General features: G+C 41.9%; 1 protein-coding gene across 1 annotated transcript; it reads right to left on the bottom strand.

Annotated features, from left to right (window-relative positions):
* Nucleotides 1-494: 494 nt before the first annotated feature.
* On the bottom strand, nt 495-18508 carry LOC109907922 (serine/threonine-protein kinase 35-like). The gene is made up of 3 exons (XM_020506224.2): nt 17730-18508; nt 13409-14207; nt 495-4326 (listed from the first exon to the last, which is right to left on the bottom strand). Exons 1-2 carry the CDS (start codon nt 18271-18273, stop codon nt 13471-13473), a joined length of 1281 nt encoding a protein of 426 aa, XP_020361813.1. The 5' UTR covers nt 18274-18508; the 3' UTR covers nt 495-4326; nt 13409-13470.
* Nucleotides 18509-18924: the final 416 nt, after the last annotated feature.

Genomic DNA, 18924 nt, shown 5'->3' with positions numbered 1-18924 from the left:
TAACTGACTTGCCTAGTTAAACAAAGGTATACATTATCAGTTGGAGCTCGGTTTACTGCAGCTTGGCTCCCAAATAAAAGGTAGTCTCTGTGGTCTTTAAAATGATTATATAAAAGTTATTTTGAAAGTGGTTTATTAGATTTCATTTTCAGGGATCCACCTCAATGAACAATATATAAAGCGTATAAAACACCCAGTTATATAATACCAGTACAAACAGTAATGTTATTTTTGAGGAATACAATGGTGAGAGACAGGGTAATGTGTTGAGCTCGTTAAAACCATAGTATTGCAACAAAGACACAGCACCTGCGGGTCACCACTGGATTTCTTAACAGCTACTAACGGAGATTACACGGAAATCCGAGCCACAAAAAAAAAAACCTGGTTGCAGCGAAAAACTGTAGAATAAAACTAGCAGACCATCTGAACTAAATCAAAACAGGAAAAAGACACATGGAAGACTGACATCAATAAAATGATCAGACTGGAAATGTAGCCTACGCCAACTACGATCATTTAGTTAGCACATTTATTTACAGACAAATACAGCACAGGAGACTGCTGAGAAGATGACGTCTCACAATAGTGGCTGGAATGGAGTGAATGGAATGGTATCAATGTTTAAAACCATTCAATTTATTCTGTTTCAACCATTACTATAAATTATAATAAATTACATTTGTAAAGACTAGGACCAAAATGGTAATACATTCTTAAATGTGGGAGTATCATTTGTTAATGCAATCTGTCTATTCTAGTTGTGCCATGCACTTGGTGGTTAGATACTATAGGTGGTACAACCAGTTCATAAACAATTAGATCGCTAGCAGAGGTTTGTTTGAGCCCAATGTATATTGGACAATTAATTATAAAATGCAGTTTATGTCATGTGTAATGAAAGATTTGGTCTGATGATTTGGTCCTAATAAAAAAACAAGACTTATTTTATAATTTATTCAAGAAACTGAAGTTGTCAAACATTTACAGCAACAACAAAAAATATGCTTTACTAAAACATCTAATGGCTCAAGTTAGCTTCTTAAACAAAAAAGTTCATAACTTACATGATACGTACTGTATACACACTTTGACATAGGTGCTGGAAGAAGTAGTTCAGGAGAACAAACAGAACACCACGAATGGTTTGGTTCCTTGTACAGTGAAAGAAGGTTGCATAGAGGAGTGAGTTGGTTTTTAAGCATAATCATTACGGTAGCTGTATGACTAGTGCTCCCCTTAAACCATGGCAATACACATGTAACCTACACCCAAAGTCTTCACTACTCCCAACAAGGTACGACATCATGTATGAACAATAGGTGGCGGAAAGAGCTTCAGTTCCCTTATCATATACAGTATATTTCAACGTAAAACATGAACGTAGAGTAGTCATGCAACAGTAGACGTTGCCATGACGTTAAAGGGAGTGCTCACTTACTTGTTAACACCGAAAGAGGTCAGAGGTTACAAGAGGTTTTCCAGGTAACAAACTGGTCTCTTAAGTAAAGCTGAGTGTCCCTGGGTGTACAGTCTAACATTAAAATAGAGGTATCTGAGAAAGAGGTGTGTTAACTTCTGAGATTATCTGTAAAAATAAAAATAAATCTAAAAAAGGCAAAGTTATCTGCAGAGAAGCTTGAAGGTAAAGTATTCAAAATCTCAAACGCCGATCAGAGTAGCTAACGGTAGCGAAAAAAAGAAAATAATCTAAAAGCATCTTAGAGGAGTTTGACCAGTGAGGTTGGTTGAGGTTAAAGAAAAACTGACTCGGGTCTAAACCTATCACAGTTAAAGAAATGGCCCTCTAAAAACGCAAATTAAACAGGTCTAGACCGAAACCAGTTTAAAAGTAATCTAGTGAGACGGTCTAGTGAAAGACAACGGTCAGAGAAGGAGACTGAGGTAGGACTAGACTATCAAACACAGATCCGAGTGTTTGTCAATAGCCATAAACGGAAAAAAAACAAGAAAAAAAAAACTGGAAACTAGACTAATAAAAAAAGGAAAGAATGGGTTGCCTTGACACAAGATACGGTCCCAACTGAATCCTGGAAACACGTCTATGAATCAATCGTCAACTACCGTGCTCACTTAAAATAAAAGCGAATAGATAACACAGGGAACATTCCCAATATGCTGTGGTTCAATTGTTTGTTGGTTGGTGCTTGCTGAAGTCCACATTCTGCAATCCAGGATTAGCTTTTTGGAAAGATCCAGCCCTGGTTTAGACTGTCAACCATTACGTGAATGGGTATTGTCACTCGGGACTTACTAAAATACTAGGAAGAGTCATTACAAGTCAGAAACATTGCAAAAAGACACTTCACAATCTAGATGGTAGACTCTTAAGTGGTAGTGTTTGAAAAACGACGACGATGACTATGCGTTTTGTGTGTGTACAATAGTATCTGTCCATTCAACTGTTATTCCCACACACATCTCGTTTATAGTGAAGTGACACAACTAAAAACGGCTCGAGGAAAAGGCGATTTTTTAAAACCACTTTTTTTTGTCGTGGTGCTACTTGGGGGAACTATTACCAATGCCAAACAATCGACATCCTAAGCTGAAGAACCTCCAACAGATATTCAAAAACCATTCCATTACAAAGATCACACGCTGTTGATCACAACTGTCCTTTTGATCCCATTCCATAGCATTATTCACATGATGTTATCAGCAAATGTTATGGTTACAATATCCAAAGTCAAAGAAGTAAATGAGAGTTTAAAAAGGGATTTCGAAGCGCTCAAAGTTGCCTGCTTTGCCCTTAATTGGCACTAGGCTTAAAGTGAGTCTAAAATCCCCTTTGGTGAGGGTCCTGAATCTTCATACACAAATCTCACATTGAAACCATAACATGCATAACATAACCTCCAGCTCACAGTAGCCAGCCACATTTCATTATTCATTTCTGTATAAAAAAAAAAAGACACTGTCAATGTCAACTTAATAGTGAGTGACATACAATAATGTAAGATTTTATCGTAGTTACTAGCTAATCAGTAAATTTTTCGGTCTGAAATTAACCTGATTCCGTTTCATACCAAATTTTTGGGATATATAACATAATCAATTTATATTTAGCCCAATATTAAAATTGTGACATCAGTGTCCACAACTCTGGTACAATTTGGTTTACGCAATAGGTAATTCCCCTAAAACCATTTTATGATCTTATATAGGGAGATGGCACCGTTTGGCTTCAAATGCACGACATAACAATATTATATAGGCCTGCTACCAAGGGAAAATGATATACTGCATGTATAAAAAAACACATCAAACTACTTAGGGATCAAATTGGTTACCCCTCCATTTGATGAAAGTCTAAGGCACAAGGGTGTAGAGGGAGGGGAACGGGGGTGTTGATGATGCTGCTTGGTTGATACTAGTACAATGTGTCCACATTGAGGACATGGGATATGGGGCGCTGTGTACTGAACTACCCAATATAACCCACCTTTAGAAATTGTCTATAAATAAAGTTGTATTGAACTGAATTCACATTTCCAATTCACAGTATACAAGTCCCTTCTTCTACATCATTATCGTCGGTCGTTTTAGGAATACTTTTTAAAACTCTGGTATAGAGGGTACACAGTGCAACATGTTATCCTCTCCGGTATATACGTGAACGATTATCCATCCATACTAGCCTATGTGGCCCCATCCAACACACGTCAACATCGGAGAAGAAGGAAGAAACAGTACATGTCCGTCCGGACCAATTCAAATAAAAAAAACATTGAGAAAAATGTATTTTGAAGACCAGCTCATCAAATAACAAATCATTATTACTCCTTGTGGCCATTAAGATATACTTTATTAGTCCCTACAGGATGGACATTTTATCTACCCACCCGGATACACATCCACACAAACACACATTAGGTTGGAGAGGTAGGTGGCACCTGCTGGCTCACTCCCGCCATATTTTTGCCCTCTTCAGCAGTGGGATTCGAACCGGCAACCCTCCAGATGCTGGCCTGCTTCTCCAACCTCAAGGCTACTGCCGCCTCCATTCCAAACCAGGTGTGCCAAGGAACACTTTGTGTTCTGGCATACTTGACCGTCGTCCATTGGTGAATGTCTTTGGGCTTTAAAAAAATAAAAGGTGCGGTGGGGGAAGGGGAGAGGACCTGACTTCTCACATGACTTATTGCATAGCTTTCCCGATAAAGGTGTCCTGATTTTAGAAGCGCTGACCGCAAACCCTCCATTCTTTCACATTTGGGAGCAATTGTAGAGGTTTCACAGTTCAGAGTCCCTTTTTACACCTCTGTACAGATGTGGAATCCCACCTTCAGTTTGTATACCAATCTGTGGAGAAAGAGAGAGAACCAGATGATTGAATGTTCGTCAATATGAAATACAGGTCCACAGGTTATCATAATTCTTTAGGCAGTGCTAATAGTGTACTGTGGAACTCCAGTGCATTCACTGATCTGTGCATACAAAATGTATAGCCTATAGAAATATTCCATTATGCAAGGCCATTCAGATGTGCGAGATTGGTGGGATTTAGATCCTGATTGGTTGACAAGTCCGAGATTTCCGATAGTGTCATGGTATAAATACCATGACAACCACTCCAAAAAACAAACAAACACTGAAACTGTTGATGACGTAACCCAGATCCTTTAGTTTTCGCTTTAATCTCAATGATGCACACTATTAAGTAGTGAAGTACGTGCCATGGATAGGTTGCATAACTCATACCACATGGTATGTGCACAAGTGGGCCAGCTGGACTGATGCATAAAAAGAACCCACTTGACATGAAAAAGACAAACTGCTCAAATGTCATTTTAAAAAATGACACTGATAATTATATTGATATATTGATGATTTTTACAAGTTTTAAAAATAGCTTCTTTACAGTGGTCTCCATTGAGGCTGTAAAAAGTCTGCACAACCCCATGAATCTCCCCCTCGTGCAGCAACCACTGCAGCACTTGTGTTCCATGAGCAAAAGGGCCCATTTTCTTCACTAACTGCGTGCAGCACTCTCAGCTGCTGTAAGGGCCCTGCAGCAGCTGACACTGTCAGGCTAAAAGCCCAGGGGGGGATCGATCGATGGTGGTAGCAGACTTCACCTCCCATTCTTGTGCAGGCTTGTTGAGGAGAAAGACTGTGCCAGGGTCACTTAATTAAGGCAAGCAAAATAAAATGCTTTCAAATATTTTGCAACGGAAAAATGGAAATGAGCAGTTCTTATTGGAAGAGTCCATGTAGTCCCTTCCTGTTGGTCTGTTAGTGCCTAATGAACACAACCCAGCTAAAGATCCTGTCAAGACTCGTGGGAGGTGGGAGACACCTATTCTGAGCAGAGGGCCATTTAGAGTCTGCTGAAACACAACTTTCACCCATGCCACTAGCATCCAGAGCAATTTCTCAAGCAAGACTTTTGCTAGGACTGTCAATGGTTTGAGCTGGGGGAGGGGAAAACTGAACATTTGCTGTTGGCAAAGAGGCTTGGAACTCTATTTTTGATCTATTAACTAATTTACCGCATGGTGCTTTCACCATGGAAGGCCAAAACTCCACCCCACCAAAAAAGGCTGACATTATAAGCAGTTCTCATAGTAAAAGGGTTTCATCATAATTTTCACACTATTATTCCATCCTCATAGCGTGGAAATATACTGAACAAAAACAACAATTTCAAAGATTTTACTGAGTTAGTTCATATAAGGATATCAGTCAATTTAAATAAATTAAATTAGGCCCTAATCTATGGATTTCCCATGACTGGGCAGGGGCGCAGATGATCATCCCCTCTCAGATGATCATGCAGGTGAAGAAGCCTGATGTGGAGGTCCTGGGCTGGCGTTGTTACACGTGGTCTGCAGTTGTGAGGCCAGTTGGACGTACTGCCAAATTCTCTAAAACAATGGTGGAGGCGGGTTACGGTAGAGAAATTAACATTACATTCTCTTGCAACAGCTTTGGTTGACATTCCTGCAGTCAGCATGCCAGTTGCACGCTTCCTCAAAACTTGAAACATCTATTGCAATATATTGTGACAAAACTGCACATTTTAGAGTGCCTTTTATTGTCCCCAGCACAAGGTGCACTTGTGTAATGATCATGCCGTTTAATCAGCTTCTTGATATGCATCACCTGTCAGGTGGATGGATTTTCTTGGCAAAGGAGAAATGCACCTTAACAGGGATGTAAACACATGTTTGCACAAAATTGGAGAGAAATAAGCTTTTTGTGTTTTTGGAATATTTCAGGGATCATTTCAGCTCATGCTACCAACAGTTTAAATGTTGCGTTTATATATAAAACACAGGGAAATCACGTTTGACTGCACTGGGTCTTTACGCTCCTCTTTGGATCTCCAATGTGCCACCCTCTTATACTCAACTAACTATAATCATTTCTGCTCCTGCGTTTTAAAAGGACTGAAAAGCCTCAGTCACTGCCAGGCAAGTTCTGTAACAGTGTGCAAGCAATTAAAACTAGCAGAGGAGTCTGGTCCTCACCCAAACTCAAAACCAGTTATAACATTCTCTGTACGACCACAACAGCACCAGCGAAAACCATTAAAAGCGCTTAGGGAAAAGAAAGCAAAAGAGAGAAACTGACAAACTTATGCAACACAACTTACGCAATGCCCAAGCTCACACCGAGGTTGGCTGTGCCTGCATGTTTGTTTTCAGGTTTGGGAGGAATTCACCGTTCCAGCCTCAGGTAATTCACCCATCTTGAAGTGATTAGATATCAACGGGGGTTGAGTATTTGTGGGATAGTGGTGATTCATGGTTTCGGTCAGGGTTGGCAAACGTGTGTGGATCTTTGAGACACTCAGTGAAGCTATAGCAGCAGTGAGACTTATCTAAAAAGAAAATCTGAGTTCATCACTAAAAATATCCCTGAAAGCAACCTCCTAACTACTTTTTTGCAACAACACCAGCTAATCACGCCCAGCTTATCAATAAATGAGTTTAAAAAGGCTCCAGCCAGAAGACCAAACTGAGGCTCAGCAGAACAATGCTCAAAGACACACTGTATAGCCTACTCCAGAGTGTGCCTGACAAAAGACAGTGATTGAAACCAAAACACAGCACAGATACGGTCGACTCACAACTGTACATGCCAATGCAGAACCCCAGCACTGCCAGTCAGTAACACAGGCAGTGGAAGGCAGGGTGAAACGAGACCGAGGGGTGCATACAGCAAAACAAAGTTCAAAACACCCCGGTTACATAACTAAGCAAAAACGCTCTCGTTCTTGGACACCCGCCCTCCACTCCCCCCAAAAATCACATATAAAAAGTGACCCCCTGTTGGCATTTCTCAATCAACTCAAATATTGTGTTTAGTTTTCACTGACTTCAGTCACCCCCCCAACCGGTTTCCATGACAACAAACATCTATACATACGGTGAGACACACCCACAGAACACATTGAGTACATGCTGTACCATACAGCCAAATCACTGTCTAAACTACACCATTTCCATATAGACTGATAGATGGAGAGAGAGAGAGCGACTTCCAAGTTTGAACATGCGTTCTTCTGCTCACCTAAAGTGTACCGTGTGCCCTAGGATAGGGTTGAACTAGACCCAGTTTGGAACCTATACGCAGTACATAGAAAGACTTGCGTAAGGCACGACAGTCAATATTCCCTGTTGATGTTACTCATGTGCAGGGCACTCGAAATCTCAACAAAAAAAAAGATGGCCAACAAAACACAGATGCTCAAAATAAAAACAGAACCTCAGTTTAAGTAAAGGCGGGGGGAAAGCTAAAGCGCATTGGCCTGGTTTATCTGGGTAGAGGCACACAGGCTGGCAGGCAGAGGACAAAATGTTCCAAACGTGAGCCTCAGTAAACCCTTGCATAGAAGGAGCTAACAGTAACCATAGACCGCTCTGAGAGTGCGCAAGTGTGTGTGTGTGTGTGTGTGTGTGAGAGAGACGTTGGACAACAACAAGAGCGATGGAGGATGCCCACGGCAGTGGTTGTGGTACTGGACAGAGAAGATGTCACTTTCAGTTCAGCCTGATCCTTGAACACTGAAAGGATTTGTATTTAACACAGGTTTAACACCCCACCACCTCACTGTAAGCCTCCGATAACCCCCTCAACCTACCATATTCACCCCCTCTGTGTTCTCAAGATCTAATCCCCCCCCCCCCCCCCGTGTGACAGATGATGGATTCTCCCATCAGACAGGGTACCAGGGGTGGGTTACATAACAGGCATAACAGCTAAAATGAGGCCACTCCACACCGATCGAGAGACACGCAACACTACGCAGCTGGGCGATATGGCCTAAAAATCATATCTTGATTCTTTTCAAATTTATAGATGGAGATATATATATATATCTATATATATGAGAGAGAGATTTTTTTAAATGTTCTCTAAGTAAGCTTTGTTGCACAATTAACTTTCAAATACACTGCATTTCAAACAGTCAGCCAAATTCTAATGAATTCAGGGCTTGTGAAGTTATACCTAGGCTAAATATAAGCCTTCCACAACCGTAATACCCACTAATAATTTAATTATTTTATCAAAATAGTTTTACCTGCTTTTTTGCAATATTCACTGATATTGCTTTCAAGTCAGTCTATGAAAATGGCCTTTTTGTTACAAATTTAACCAGAACAGCCAGTATATCTGTCTTTGGCTAAAATGCTTCTAACAGTAAGTGGTACCGCACAACAATCAATATTCATTGATACTTCTGTTTTAGTAGTCGGCTCTGCATGCAGTTTGAGGAGTTGAAACATAAAAAGAGGAGCAATAGAAAGGGTAACTTCTCTATTACAGTAAAATGAAGTCAATGTCTTTCGGTGTCCATATGATTCTGTTGGGCCAAATCAGTCAGGAAGACGTGATCGCTCATCTTTGATGTGGTGAGTGGCCGGGGGGAGAGGTTTCCCGTATGTGTGGAAATGAGAAGGTGAACAGTAACAGCAGGAGTGAAGCAGATGAGACCAAAAAGACAGCACGAGAACAAACATTTCTACAAAACCTTGATTCTTACGCCCGGCCCTACTTCACAGTTAACTCACTGACACTCATGGCACACTGGGCAGCTGGGAGGGGAGTGGCGAGGGGGAAAAAAGGTGAACGGCAGTCTAAAGCATTGGGGATTGGTCGGAGTGCCCCAAAAACTCTGACCATCTAGGTTCAAGTTCAGAGCGTCAGATTGGAACTTCAGATATCTAAACCGTCCAGTCCTCAATCTCATCTACGAGAGATTAGGGTTATTAGAAGGATCCTTAGAGATTGAGCACAATCTAACACATTCAACCAATTCCATTCAAATGTGAGCTAACGTAGCGTGAGGCTACTGTCTTAATCCACAGAGGTTTTTTTGACGAGATTCTTGACAAGATTGCCCCATTCCTCTGAGCTGTCTGCTGCGTGAAGTCTCAGTTGTATCCCATGCAACCAAGCAGAGCGCTGCATTCCCGTGGGCCCCGACAGAGATCATTGCGGCGCGATCAGCGTTTTCCTGCTGCGGGTGGGAGAGGGCGGTCAGACAGACAACCTTTTAAGTCCAGCAGATTTTCTAAAAGGTTGTCTTTCTGTTGTTTCTATTGTATTAAAAGCACCTCTGTCGCACTATTCATAAAGGCTAATTCTCACTGACTATCTGCATTGATCCTGCTTTGTACTAACTCTTCTGACTCATCACATACGCTGCTGCTACTGCTCATCATCTATCCTGTTGCCTAGTCACATTACTCCTACCCATACAGAACCTTCAGAAAGTATTCATATCCCTTAACTTATTCCAGATTTTGTTGTGTTAAAGCCTGAATTCTAAATGGATTTCTCACCCATCTGCGCACAATACCCCATAATGCCAAAGTGAAAACATGTTTCCAGAAATGTTTGCTAATTTATTGAAAATTAAATATCTAATTGACATAAGTACTCATACCCCTTTGCTATGACACTTGAGCTCAGGTGCATCAAATATCCTTTGATATTCCTTGAGATGTCACTACAGCTTCATCGGAGTCCACCTACGTAGCCTGGTGGTTAGAGCATTGGGCCAGAAACCGGAAGGTTGCTGGATCGAATCCCCAAGCTGACGAGGTAGAAATCTGTCATTCTGCCCCTGAGCAAGGCAGTTAACCCACGGTTCCCAGGGTGCCGAAGACGTGGATGTCGATTAAGGCAGCCCTCCTCACCTCTCTGAATCAGAGAGGTTGTGTTAAATGCGGAAGACACATTTCAGTTGAATACATTCCTTGGCTGAGATGGGAGAACCTGCCAGAAGGACAACAGTCTCTAAAGCACTTCACCAATCTGGGATTTATGAGAGAGTGGCCCGACGGAAGCCACTCCTGAGAAAAAGGCTAATGATAGCACGCTTGGAGTTTGCAAAAAGGCACATGAAAAGACAGGCAAAATATTCTATGGTCTCATGAGAAAATGTTAACTCTTTAGCCTGAATGCAAAGTGCTATGTCTGGAGAAAACCAGAGGAGAACCTCGTTCATACAGGACAATGACCCCAAGCACACAGACAAAACACCGTAATAGCTTCAGAACAAGAATGTGAAAGTCCTTGAGTGGCCCAGACATGAATCACATTGAAAATATGTGGAAAGACTTGAAGATTGCTGTTCACTGCCGCTCCCCATCTAATTTAAGAGCTTGAGAAAATCTGCAAAGAAGAATGGAAGAAAATCCCCAGATCCATATGTGCAAAGCAGATAGAGACGTACCAAAGACAACTCAAAGCCGCCAAAGGTGCTTCTACAAAGTATTTGAATACATTTGCAGAGAATTCTAAAAACATGTTTTCACTTTGTCATTATGGGTTATTGTGTATAGATGGGTGACTTAAAATATATTTAACCCATTTTGAATTTAGTCTGTAACAACATTTGGAATAAATCAAGGGGCATGAATACTTTAAGGGACTGTGTACATATCTATCTTTACTCATTGTGCATTTAATCCTTATGTTATTATCTTTCTATTATATTTCAATGTTTATCTCAGCATTGTTGGGAAGGACCAGTAAGTAAACATTTCACTGTTAATCTACACCGGTTGTTTACGAAGCATGTGACAAAAAAAATTGGATATGATAGGCTCCAACATCGACTAAATATTAATAACATTTATTTTACTCCCACTCCTAAACGTATGCAAAACATAGCTCAAGTCAAGTGTCTGATCTCCTATTCCATTTCGCCCCAACTCTGCTCTCTTCCAAACTATATGTCTAGCCTGTTGGCTGAAATTGCCCAATAATGGGCACTACTGATAGCCAAAAATAAGATGTCCCATTTTTTTTTTTTTTTTATACCTTTATTTAACTAGGCAAGTCAGTTAAGAACAAATTCTTATTTTCAATGACGGCCTAGGAACAGTGGGTTAACTGCCTGTTCAGGGGCAGAACGACAGATTTGTACCTTGTCAGCTCGGGGATCTGAACTTGCAACCTTCCGGTTACTAGTCCAACGCTCTAACCACTAGGCTACCCTGCCGCCCCATGTGAGAATCTCTGGTATTTTTGATCTTGCCTATATGGCGTTAAATTCCTGGGACAGGGACTGCCAAGCAAGCTGCGTCACATACGCCATATGAACAAAATCAGTCCCGCACAGACTTAATTAAATCAGCTCATGAAGAATGGAGCCTGTGGCTCACCCAGTGTCTGACAGTTACTCTTTAAGGGTTTATCAGATCAAAAATGTGTACGCCTAGCACAACAGCAGTGTTGTAGAATATTGGACAATTGGTTTGCAGTTGAGAACTGTGGGGAGGTCCGTGTTCGGGATTATTATCCACCGCGGATGGTGGTCTCAGAGCCTTGTAGCTATGTCACAATGGGAACCCGGACTATTGTGTCTCAGCGTCTGTGGACTATGATTTACACTTTTTGTTCCGTGCTGCATTTCACCCTGGCAATGAGTGTGCCGAAACCTGGGTTCAAAGTACTGGTTTTCTTTCAAATACTTTGAGTGCGCGCAGATCAAGTATTCAAAAGAAACGGGTGTCTTACAGCCAACCACAGAGGCACTGGGAGTAGTCTACTTAGTCTCTCCGAAAAACAAGGTGAGGACATCCACGGCCCAAAGACTAACATGGCACAATGTCCTTAGACGCCCTGAAAGTCCAAATGGCTAAGACAACTGGAATTAAGCAGCCTGCCAAGAAATTCCAATAAGTCATGATCAAATGTGATGTGAGTGTACCTGAGAGGTAAGCAAAGGGCATCTGTTACTCAACTCAGCCCAAGAAAAATAGGGCTTGTTTACAGAGCACTGATACCATCTCCCATACTCACGCAGAGGAGGAGCAGCAGGAAGTGGAGGGCTGGGCCAGGTTTGGCTTTGGAAAGCAGACGAGCCCGGCTGATCTGCTCATCTACAGGCAAACATAGTGTTAAACTAAAGGCCCCTGAGGGGATGATCTGTCAGAGCAGGAGAGCGTTATGAAAGAACAGAAAATGGGCCAGAGAGAGGGAGGGAGCGATGCAGTTTGGAATGGCATTGGCAACCGTACAGGGTACACTTTGCCCCTCAGGGCAGGTAGCATGGTTTTGATTAAAGCCAGAGAGAAAGAAGAAATATAAAAAATAAAAAGAGGGGGAGGGAGGAGCGGTCAGATGAATAAGCAGAAAAACAAGTGAGTCGTAAGAGACTGAGCGAGGGAACTCTGGCATGCAGAATTGCTTGTCTGGACTCAGTACCAGCATGTTTGTATTTGAAATAGCAGTCAGTGCATCAAGGCATTACCAGCAAACCAGTTATCTTGTGTTGCGGCACTGAGTGCGACTGAACAGAGAGGGGAGGCCAAAGCCTCTGCTAAGTCAAAAACAGTTCATCTCAGATTAAAGTCAATGTGGCAGTGAGGAGAATAGCTTTCACTGATTTACATGGGTATTAATACAAGGCTCCCGAGTGGTGCAGCGGTCTAAGGCACTGCATCTCAGTGCTAGAGGCGTCACTACAGACCCTGGTTAGATTCCAGGCTGTATCACAACGGGCCGTGATTGGGAGTCCCATAGGGCGGCGCAGAATTGGCCCAGCGTCGTTAGGGTTTGGCCGTCATTGTAAATAATATTGTACATTTGTTCTTAACTGACTTGCCTAGTTAAATAAAAGTTAAATACAAATAAAATAAATGAAAAAGAACTGACCCCCTAAGAATGCAAAGGAATGCGATTCTTGAAAGTTAAGTGGAGGCAGACCAAATACATGAGTGACATACTAACAAATCAGGAGGGCACTGACAGGGCTGCTAAACAGCTGACTGATATAGGATCAATTGACAGTGAAATAGGAGCAACTGCTATTAGGTCACATTTAATAACGGTCAACTCTTCAGTGAAGCTATATGATTGAGTGAGTGAGTGAGCAGGTGAAATGTATGTGTGTGTCTATGTGAGAAGGAAGATAACCTACCTGGTAAAAGAGCAGTCCCTTCTCTGACAGACCAGGGGTTGGAAAGGGGAATGGGAGCGGTGTCACGCAGCACGCGTGACTTGGTCCACCCGCTCCTCCAGCTGGAAGGCGTCGGGCCGGTCCTGGGGGTTGACCGCCAGCATGTCCTGCAGAAGCTTCTTCACCCCCTCCGACATGGTGCTGCGTGTCTTCTGCGGGATGTGCAGGACCATCTTGGGGTTCCCCAGCAGCGCCTCGCCCACTGGCACGATCTCGCTGCCCTGCCGCACATAGGTGCCCAGCAGCTCGCGCTTCGACTCAGCGTCAATGAAGGTGATCCGCTCCAGCATGGCCCAGATGATAATGCCCAGGGCGAAGATGTCCGCCTTGGCCGTGTAATGGCCCTCCCACACCTCGGGCGCCATGAAGAAGTCCGAGCCGCAAGTTGACGACAGCCAGAACTTGTTCACGTTCTTGTTGTTGCTGCCGTCCCCGCCACCAGCTGTGGGTTGCTCTTCGCCATCGTTGCCACCGGCACCAAAGCCAGCGCAGACCTTGCTGAGGCCGAAGTCGGCCACTTTGAGTACAGGAAAGCCCGACTTCTGGGAGATGAGGATGTTGTCGGGCTTGAGGTCGCGGTGCACAATGTTGTTCTTGTGTAGGAAGGCCACGGCGCTGGTCAGCTGACGCATGAAGCTCTTGTTGGTGCGCGGGTCAGGCCGCCGTGACAGGATGTACTGGTTAAGGTCCCCGCCCTCGCAGAACTCCATGACGAACCACAGGTAGCAGGGCTCCTCTGGGTAGCCCAGAATCCGCTCACCTGGGGAAAAACAAAACGGCATTACAGGGTAGCAAAAACACACACACTTGACAGTGAGATGCCTCATACACTAGGCTTAATTTATTGTAGCTCAGCAATATTGCGGAGGCCTCGGATACCCGCTTACACCCGCTCACTCCCCTATGCCTTGAGATGATTCTTGGATGAAGTAAAAAGAACAGTGTGCGACTCAGCGTTTTGAGCATACAACAAAGACTGTAGGGAACACAAAGCCAATCTGGTGGCAAGCACCATGGTGCTTTAAAATCACTAACATTTGTGTGACATTTGTGACAATATGGAATTTCAAGTGTGCCATGACAAAAACTTGGAAAAACAACAATTCATGTAGGCTAATGAATGGGACTCTAACATGCTGACCACACCACTTGAGTTAGCGTGCGAGCGCTGAAAAATAAACGTACACATACATGTTATTCAATCATTTCACCCAAACTGCTCACGCATGTTAACGTGCGTATGCGTAGCCAGTCGCTAAAATAGAACTTGGTTCTATTTTTGACGCGCTGCAAGTCCCGCTGCATCATTGGTTTTTAGGATCATATACCCATGTGGGTGATTGAAAGATGAACTGCAACAGTGGAGGAGAGAAATGCTTGAACCAAAACAAACAATGTCTCGCTAATTTGATCCAGATCTGAGGGAAATGACAGAGTGCTCAAGTAACATATGGTACGAAACGGGTGCTTCCGATGCTGAGTCATAGGTCAGTCTTTTTATGCTTGCTCGTTAGAAGTTAAATCAGGTTAGGTCGGTTTTAAACATCAAAGCGGGTTTAGCAAGGGTAGGCTGCATTGTACTGAGCGGCTTTCCGCTTTGAAAACACTAACTACGCCCCGCCCCCTTCCACATCATGTGCAACGATCTCTATTAAAACAAATGGGACTTGTTGCTTAGGCCTAAATAAACTGCTGCGCACTATCTACACACATTAAGATAGGGCTGTGTGCAACAGTGCAATCAGCAATGCACTGATCTTGGCTAGGGTATCTGGGACTGTGTCCAAAGACTACAACTCAATGCAAACACAGGTAATCTGTCTGTGCCCTACAATGTTCGGGCTTAGTCAGCATATTTGAGAGCTGAGGAGGGAGAGTTGAACTAATGCAAGCTATAGGAGTACAAATCCCTTCAGACAGTCGAGGCCAAGTCCCTCTAGTGTCAGCAACATGGTGGGGTTGAAGCTGGGATTTAAATGGGTATGTAAACAGTATCCCAATAACCCCCTTTATCCTATTTGTTTTTCATCCCTGCACTGCCTTCAACAATGTCACACCCCCAGTGGGACAAGGGCAGAGAGAAGTTGGAGAAAGAAAACAATAGGCACAACTACCTGTCTCATGAATTGTTTTAAACCACAATGTCAACCATTGTTTTGGTATTGGCTAACGCATTAATTGACTTGCTGATATTGGTAAGGTCCGAATAGGCAACATTTTGCTCATGCAGCTTCTGAGTTCTGAAAACCTATGGGGACATTTAAATAAAACTTGTTTCAAAATGTAGTATTTCAGTTTATAAAATGCAGGGAATAACCTAATTGTGCAAGATACAATACAACAACTAGCTTACAATACAACAACTAGCTTACTTTATCAACTTAGACAGAAACTTGTTCCAAGATGGGATCAAGTTGATATTTTGCTGGACAAGCCCTGAGCAACACAATGCAGCTTTGTGAGATGGCATTGCAGACAACACTACAGCGCCGTATCCATGTAGCCTAGCCTACATATAAGACAGTGCTGAAGTGTGTTACCTGAGCACATATTGACCAACAAGCTTTCATAAATATGATGATCATCCTATGTTCATTAGACTTCAGAACACTATCCTCTCAAATCTGTGCAGAAAGTGGGTTAACCTGACCAATATTGATGATAATGTAAAAAAAAATGCCAAAACATTTCTATTGACTTTTACACTATTTAGCCCAGAGAAGCTCCTTCTGTCTTTAAAATGATGGCTATTGGCTAAAAAGAAGTCTAGATTAATATTTAATTTGTTGACAAGTGTAATGGCCCGAATGGTGACACTTACATAAGGGCATTTCCATGTAAAAGGACCCATGAGCACCAACATGTGAAGTTTATAGGAGCATGTCAAATGAAAGCTAATAGTTATATATATATATTTTATTTTTTATTAAGGCATATATACATTTTTCAACCATTTTCCATACTAAAAATTAGGAATACGCAAAGGTTCTGATTTCTGGTCAAACAGATAGAAAAGGGGTCTTAGATAACATCTACCAGAAAAAGACTTAAGGTAATATAAATAACACACAATAATGTTGATGTAAAGAACCCAGCCAACTATTACCTACACATATTTAGTTTTGATAAATGATTTGCCTTCTTTAAGTTCAGAAAACATTGCCTTGTGCTTTGTAATTTTTTAAGATATTTTCTAATTTCTCTCCCTCATGAGGGAGGAACACGACATTTCACAGAAGGTAGACCTACCTAACAATTAGTTACAGTATTTTTACCAATATCATGTTTGTTTTAATAATTAAGTGATAAAAACTCATCATTCTGTTACCAAACTTAGCATCTGCACAGTTCTTTCAGTAAATGTGTTTTTGTAAAATATTCTGTGGAAATAGTTCAAATGTGTCCTTGTCTAGATTGATGAACTTTGAAATCAAATGGTTTTTGTTTTGCAACATTTTGAAGTAAAAAAAAGTCAGCCTAATTTAGTTACCGTGGAATTGCCCATTGACAACTATAAAAAGGGCAGTAAAGGCAGTACAGGGGCTAAAAGCTCTAAACTTTAAGCCTAGAGATTAAAAACAAGATTCAGAAGTATATTTTCTCAAATTATAAACATTTATACTCCTATTTAATATACATTTAGGTTATATAAACTTGATTAGGAAAAAATACAATTCAGTGGAGTGCATTTAATAATAAGAAAAATTAGGAAATAGCATAGGTAAATATCATAAGTTTTGCAACCAGGAGAAGTTTAACTGATGGCCAACTAGAACACTGTTCTCTCAAGTGCTGGAAATAGCAAACTGCCTATACAACAGTATGGCAGCGTGAACCTATAGGTGGGACAATCTTTTTTACTAAAAACAAATGTATGACACTGAGCAACATACAATTTATTACGAAATCAATAATGATGGATAATCTATTCTAGATATTTACTTACTGCCCTCCCATCTAACAAGTATCCTAATAGAAACAATAGGTAACGTGTTACACAATGTTTTCAACACTTTTAGCTTATTTTCCTTATCCACCTCGTTTTTTTTATATGCTGATCAACACTTTTGCAAAATTAGCCTACTTTTTGCAAACAATGGGTAAAACACTGTGCTAGCAGCTAGCTTGCTAATGAAACCATTGTTTTGATTGGCCTGCTCTGTATTGATCACAGATCTAACTAGCAAGCTATCTTATCAATTCAATCGAGTTACTGTCATTAAAAGGGTTACAAGACAATCAAACAGGCAGTGGATTTCGTCAACTAGCTAACGTTAGTTACCTTTTAGTGAAGTCTCCACCAACCGCAGGTATTGTTTGGACCTTTTATTTCCATGACTCATTTTCTGGGCCATGCCATTCCTTTGTAGCACACATTCCTCAAGCTGCACCACATTCTCGTGTTTCGTCTCCAGGCTTGCCAAGGCCCAGAATTCGGCCAGAGCGAGTTCCACATTTTCGGGAGCGTTGCACTGCAGTTTTTTAACCGCTACCCTTGCCCCAGTCCTCAGAGCAATTGCCTCGAACACTACCCCATAGCTGCCCCTTCCCACCTCCCGCAACAGATTGTATCGTGGTGCCATTACTATAGCATGCTCCAGGTTCTCGTTCTTGGAAAAGTTCATAGAGAAACAGTCCTCCTCCATAGGGACATCGATGTCTTCGTTGTTGTTCCCTACCACCAGCGCCCTCAAGACTTTGACCACCTCTTGTTTTACCTCCCGTTTCGTCTTCATTGTGGCGTTCTGTGCTTCAACCAGCCTTTTGAAAGCCCGCAGACTTCTTGGGGTTCTTATCTTTCGCCTTCTCGCGTTGCATATATCCATGACTTCTTTTTATTTGAAAACAAGTGTTTAGGAAAAATATGTGTATCTTTCATTACTTGAGTCAAAACGAATGATCAAACCTGTGACGTTTAATTGTAGATTAAACGTCAGATAGCCCTCTCTACTTATATGATGCCGCTCTTTGAACAAATTTGATTAATAAACAACTGTACAGCCCCCAATGTACAAAAAGAGAGAGGAGGGAGTGGCTTGCTCCGAATTCTTCTTCTATGATATCATGGCGGTCGGCAAACAATAGTTTAAGTGCAATGCCGCCACTTACTGTGCTGGAATGTATGATCAATCATGATCTGCCCAATTCTGTACTACCATGAAAATACAATTCTAAACCAAATAAATCACTAACTTCCACCACACCCTGCTGCTTTACACAACCCGACTCAATTGATAACCTTACCAATAAAAGCAATGAAGTCAACTTTATTCATTATCAGTGTCTTTTGACATCGCACATTCATGAGCACAAGATTTCTGAACAGGCCTCGAAACCCTGCCAGGACCATCAGAAGCACCAGCCCCGACTGTAGGTCCACTTATTACAGGTACATCCATGTAAGCTCCATCAGTCCGCACTGTAGTTCTACCAATCTGTTTTACAGTCTCTGCATACGATACACCATGACTGATCCT

Source organism: Oncorhynchus kisutch, linkage group LG17 (genome assembly GCF_002021735.2).
Source record: "Oncorhynchus kisutch isolate 150728-3 linkage group LG17, Okis_V2, whole genome shotgun sequence".
Classification (NCBI taxonomy): Eukaryota; Metazoa; Chordata; class Actinopteri; order Salmoniformes; family Salmonidae; genus Oncorhynchus; species Oncorhynchus kisutch.
The sequence above is the reverse complement of the archived record's forward strand: the minus strand, read 5'-3'. Positions and strand labels throughout refer to the sequence as shown.

What these genes read in the sequence shown, in the direction of transcription:
- LOC109907922 (XM_020506224.2), bottom strand. Translation starts at nt 18,273, where the DNA reads ATGGATATATGCAACGCGAGAAGGCGAAAGATAAGAACCCCAAGAAGT. An exon ending in GGTGGAGACTTCACTAAAAG is followed by an intron (nt 14,208 to 17,729) that starts GTAACTAACGTT and finishes GTTTTTCCCCAG; the next exon opens with GTGAGCGGATTCTGGGCTAC.